This window comes from Triticum dicoccoides, chromosome 2B (assembly GCF_002162155.2).
Source record: "Triticum dicoccoides isolate Atlit2015 ecotype Zavitan chromosome 2B, WEW_v2.0, whole genome shotgun sequence".
Classification (NCBI taxonomy): Eukaryota; Viridiplantae; Streptophyta; class Magnoliopsida; order Poales; family Poaceae; genus Triticum; species Triticum dicoccoides.
Window position 1 is genome coordinate 26,342,008 of NC_041383.1, and position 5,927 is coordinate 26,347,934.

Sequence of the window (5,927 nt, forward strand, 5' to 3'; positions counted from 1 at the left end):
GAAATGCGGTTCTTGAATTGAGTGAAATTAGTTTCTTTAACCAAGAAAATTTATTTCGGTGTGTGAGACTGACGTAAGCAAGTTCACAAATGCCCAATCTCGATTTGTGAAATAAACAAATTTATTGCAAAAATAACTGAAACTGAAATATGATTGAAACAATAAATTTAAACTAGTCAAAATGTATCCAAATCTGGCCTTATTTGAAAGATCATATCGCCTAAAATTCAAATATGTAAAAAGTTAAAAAAATGGTTATAAAGTTACGAGACATTCATAGTGTCACAAGGAAAATAAATGTAAGTCTTTGGTTGGAGAGAGAGAATCATGTGTGCATGTAGCCATTCGTCCTTCTCTTCTCTCTCACTCTCTTATTAAACACAATACGACTCTTTGGGCGTGTTCGGCAATCACCACCTGGCGCCGCTTGACTCCCACTTCCAATTCCCAAGGCCCATTTCACGGACAAAAATGAGACCTAGGGAACCCTTGCCTCAAGGGCAGCGCGAGATGTGCAGGTCCAGGTGTGCTGGAGGCCACAACCTTGTTATTTATTTTTTCCCTTTTCTTACTTTTATTTGTACTTCCAAATATTCTAAATAAAATATATTACAAAAAATAATTTACATAAAATATTTTAAAATATGATAACCAAGCATTTTCAGAAAGTTAAATGTGTAAAGAGAAAATGTTTCTCATGTATAAGAAATAATAAGCAATGTGCTTGAAATTTGATCATGTATTTAAAAATGTTAATCAAGAAATAGGAAAAAAAATGTTAAACTAACATTTAAAGTTTTTTAATCAAGCTTTTAAAAATGTTAAAATGTATATAAAAAAATTTCACCATGTATTAAAAATTAATCTTGTAGTTGCAAAATCTTAACCAAACATTTTGCGAAATGTTAAACGAGTATAGAAAAAATGTTAACCAAGTATTAATTTTTTAATCTTGTATTTAGAAAATGTTAATCAAGCATTTTAAAAAGTTAAAATATGTATAGAAAAAATGTTGACCATGTATTAAAAAAATCTTAATCATGCACTTGAAAAAATTAAAAATATGTATAGAAAGAGTGTTGACCGTGTACTTCAAAAATGTTGAACTTGTATTTGAAATGAGAGAGGCCCATTGAGGACCAAAAATGTTGAACTTGTACTCCCAAAATATGTATAGAAAGAGTCATGAGAGAGGCCCATTGGTTCGTTGAGCGTCACCATCTCGGATATAGTTGAGATGTGTGAGTGCTCCTTTGTGACACTCTCTGTGTCGGTTTGCTCTCTTTCGCACGACCATGCATGACTGTAGCGGTCCGCCACCGTAGCGACCCGGTCCATTGTAGCTGTTCGGTTACTGTAGCAACCCGGGCCACTGCAGCTGCCTGGCTACTGTAGCGACCCGTTCACTGTAATGAACCGGACACTATAGTGAATCGGTTTTTGGTATTTTTTAAAATTTTGAACAGTTTTTCAAAAGTGCAAACAAAATTTAGATTTCCCAAAAATGCAAATTCTTTTTTGAATTTTTCAACAAAATATGAAAATATGAACAATTTTTGCTTTTAGAATATTTTTGGGAAAGACAAACAATTTTATAAAAACTCATGAATATTTTCTGAACTTGTGAAGAAAATTTCAAAATAGGAACATTTTTCGAAGGCATCAACATTTTTTGAATTTTTGAACAAATATAGAACATGAGAGCATTTTCTGAAATTCCGATTTTGAAAAATATGAACATTTTTTAAATTTGAAACAATATTTGAAATTTCCGAACGCGCCTCGTAATCATAGGCACAGCGTGTCTTAACAAACACGTAGATGCCATTCGAGGACCTTCGGCAAAAAAAGGAGATGCTATTGGAGGATGCTGCCGTGACGCCGAATGACCGAACCAGCATGATGATGTGTACTGTACAACTGTAGATATCACTTCGCGTCCAAATGAAGCATGGGGGCGGCCAGTTGACTCTGATCGAGAGCCGGCTGCAGCCGGCGCCAAGATTGCAAATTCATAATCCTACGTTAAACGCTGGCATCGCGATCTCGTGCATCCAAAGCAAGCAGTGCACGCCACTTGATGTATGGATCCGTATCTACAACAAATTACAGAAAACTCCGTATGAATCCAAAGCAGTTGCATGCATGGGTACGTACGCACGCCATGATAAAGCATTGCCATTTTTCTTCTTTTGCGCGGGTGCCATAAGCCATTGACTTGACATGATAAGGCACACCCTGCTGGATCATATGTGTCTATAAATATCGTCCGTCATCTTTGTTCATGGAGAAAACAGGAAAGCAGCCATAGCCTTCCCTGCAAAGACCTAGCTACCACACAAACATTCTCCCAACTAGCTACGTACACATCCCTCTCAAAACAAGATGTCGACGGTGAAGGTTGGCATGTTTGGCGGGTCCAAAGGTGATGTCTGCGACATCACCGGATTGTCAAGTTTTGCGCCGTCGAGCCTGAGGAGCATGGAGATTTGGAGCACACCGGGTCACGAAGGGGTCATAAACGCCATACGCTTCACGTTCGTCGACAACAAAAACAATGTGATCCCGGTTGGTCCATGGGGCACCCCGCTCCGTGGTCAGAAAAGCCAGGTACTCCATCCATGTCAAAATACACTTCTCCGTCATAATTAATACTTCATGAATGTACATCCCGGGATTAACATCTTCATTCATGTATGCATTATGCCTTGTGATCATGCGTGCAGACTATTCACTTGACAAATGTGCGTGTCGTCGAGCTCTCCGGCTACACCAATGGCCAATACATCACCTCACTCTCCTTCCGCACCACCGACGCCCCAAGGCATCATGGACCATTCGGAAAAGTGAGGCCAGCAACTGGGTCCGACACTTATTTCCGCGTCCCTCTCATGCATGGCTCTATCGTGGCCTTCTGCGCCCAAGCCGACGACTACCTCAGTGCCATTGGTGCCTATATCAAGAACTGAGCCCTCATATGCGTATATACCCAGCCTGGCTGGTCACTCTCTCTATATGTGTGTGTGTACATGTGTGCCGTTGTTCAATAACACGGTGGCCCCGTCGGTCAAAACGTGCAAGCTACCCAGCCTAGCTGGTAACTATATGTGTGTGTGTGTGCATGTGTTTGGTCATGTGATGTTTAATATGATGTGTGTGATGTATTGGTTAAGAGTTTTCTTATCGTAGCTTTGGTTCAGGGTTTCTGGCATATATAACTGGGGCACCAAAATCCTGCTGCGCCCAATGTGCCATTGACGGTGCAGTGGTGAGACAGATAATAGGTCGCTGGCAGAGAAAAAAAAGTGATTGAATTGTATAAAAAAGGCTACTACATCGTCCTAAAAAATGTTGCTTGATAATGCATGTAGATTCTAAAGGTACATGCTAAAACAATTTATGTGGGACCACTAGAATATGTTGTTATCCGTTGCGACGCACGGGCGGTTACCTATAGATATTAAAAATTGAAAGTAACATGAAAGAGCTTTCTTCTCGTAGCTTTGGTTGATGGCATCTAGCATATATAATTGGGGCACCACAATCCTTCTATGTCCTTCATATTTGTTGTTTACTTTGACTCCGAACTTCAGTATTGCCGTTGGACAAGTCCATCTCCAAGTTATGTTCTCTATCTATAGTGAGTGCTGAGAAAAGTCCAATGAGAGGTGCAAATTTCTGCTGACAGCGCCGACATCGCACTCACAATTACTTGTGGACGAGTCAGGCCAGACACGATACATAAAACCTCACCGGTCAAGAACTGAGTCCTCATATGCGTATATACCCAGCCTGGCTGGTCACTGAATATATATATGTGTGTGTACATGTGTGTCGTTGTTCAATAACACGGTGGCCCCGTCGGTCAAAACGTGCAAGCTACCCAGCCTAGCTGGTAACTATACGTGTGTGTGTATCTGCTTGGTCGTGTGATGTTGAATATGATGTGTGTGATGTTTGATGTATTGGTTAAGCTTGTAATAAAAAGATTCGGAAACTAAGTAACTTCCGGACAATAAGGAATCCCGCTAGTATTGCATATGCAACTTTTCTTAGAACCTAGAATTGCACCCGTCTAGCATGAATGGAGATCCGAAACTAAGTAACTTCCGGACAACAAGGAATCCCTCTCATGCATGGCTCTATCGTGGCCTTCTGTGCCCAAGCCGATGACTACCTCAGCGCCATTGGTGCCTATCTCAACAACTGATCCCTCAAATGTTTATATACCCAGCCTAGCTGGTTACTCTATATGTGTGTGTACATGTTTGTTGTTGTTCAATAAAATGGTGACCCGTCTGTCTACGTGCAAGCTACCCAGCCGAGCTGGTAACTATATGTGTGTGTGTGTGTGTGTGCATGTGTTTGGTCATGTGATGTTTAATATGATGTGTGTGATGTATTGGTTAAGAGTTTTCTTATTGTAGCTTTGGTTCAGGGTTTCTGGCATATATAACTGGGGCACCAAAATCCTGCTGCGCCCAATGTGCCATGGACGGTGCAGTGGTGAGACAGATAATAGGTCGCTGGCAGAGAAAAAAAAGTGATTGAATTGTATAAAAAAGGCTACTACATCGTCCTAAAAAATGTTGCTTGATAATGCATGTAGATTCTAAAGGTACATGCTAACACAATTTGTGTGGGACCACTAGAATATGTTGCTATCCGTTGCGACGCACGGGCGGTTACCTATAGATATTAAAAATTGAAAGTAACATGAAAGAGCTTCTCCTAGCTTTGGTTGATGGCATCTAGCATATATAATTGGGGCACGACAATCCTGCTATTTCCTTCGTATTTGTTGTTTTACTTTGACTCCGGACTTCAGTATTGCGGTTGGACAAGTCCATCTCCAAGTTATGTTCTCTATCTATAGTGAGTGCTGAGAAAAGTCCAATGAGAGGTGCAAATTTCTGCTGGCATCGCCGACATCGCACTCACTATACATAAAACCTTGTGGACAAGTCAGGCCAGACACGATACATAAAACCTCACTGATCATCCTTTTCACCCCTCACATGCATCAAACGCCCGAGCAGAGGCTACCACCACGATTGTCCTCGGTGCCCCTTGCTCGATGGAACTATTATCACCATTGTCGCCTTGGGCATCCCTTCGCGCCACCAAGGCCGGCCAAGAAATGATGGAAGCCCTGATCATCCTGGTAATCTCTCTCCTCTTTAAGTTTAATTAACAAATCAACAACTAGAATTGATATACACATGTAGTTAATCATATTCAGGTTTTGGCCTTTGTGATTTACGTACATTAATAAGATAGAACATGAGCTTTAGTACAGATGCTATCATCAGTTTAGACTGCGGCTAAAACTAGCATGTTAGTGTGGCTACTATTTTTCAAGAAATTTGACTTAGTCATGGTGCGAAAGTTTTATATTTTTCTTGTGAGTATTATTATATTAATGCAAACGGTAGCACGTAACATAAGATAAAAGGCATGATTTTTCGACCTAGCGGCATCACCATCGATCTGTGTTCCACTTTGCCACCATGGAGCTCTGATTTGGAGTGACCTGGGATTCTGCGTTTGGGAGATTTGCCGGCGTGCTGTGTTTTTGGAGGAAAACAAAGTGATGAAGAGTCAAGGAATTGGGGGTCAGTTCAGGACAGTTCACTTGTGTTTTGATCCGAGGGACCCAAAACTCGAGGCTAACAAAAATATGTGTTGCAATATTTTCTGTTTATTTGTAATATATTCATCTGTCTCCAACACGGAAGACAAAGGAATCTTGGCACACGATGCACCAGGGTGTTCAGTAAAGCCCATGCTCTCAAGCAACTCAAGCAGAGGGGGGCACGTGGGAAAGGGATGGCTCTCTCTCCCACCCCCACCCCCGCGATCTCCACCCCCCTCCGGCGATCTCCACCACTAGCCACCAAATTTTAGTTTCTCTCCACTAGATCTCA

At 41.3% G+C, this 5,927-nt stretch overlaps 1 protein-coding gene across 1 annotated transcript; it reads left to right on the forward strand.

Moving 5' to 3' along the window:
- The first annotated feature begins 2,308 nt into the window (after window positions 1-2,308).
- On the forward strand, window positions 2,309-3,353 carry LOC119366914. The gene is made up of 2 exons (XM_037632594.1): window positions 2,309-2,610; window positions 2,727-3,353. The coding sequence occupies exons 1-2, from the start codon at window positions 2,386-2,388 to the stop codon at window positions 2,967-2,969; spliced, it is 468 nt and encodes a 155-aa protein (XP_037488491.1). The 5' UTR covers window positions 2,309-2,385; the 3' UTR covers window positions 2,970-3,353.
- The last annotated feature ends 2,574 nt before the right edge of the window (window positions 3,354-5,927 follow it).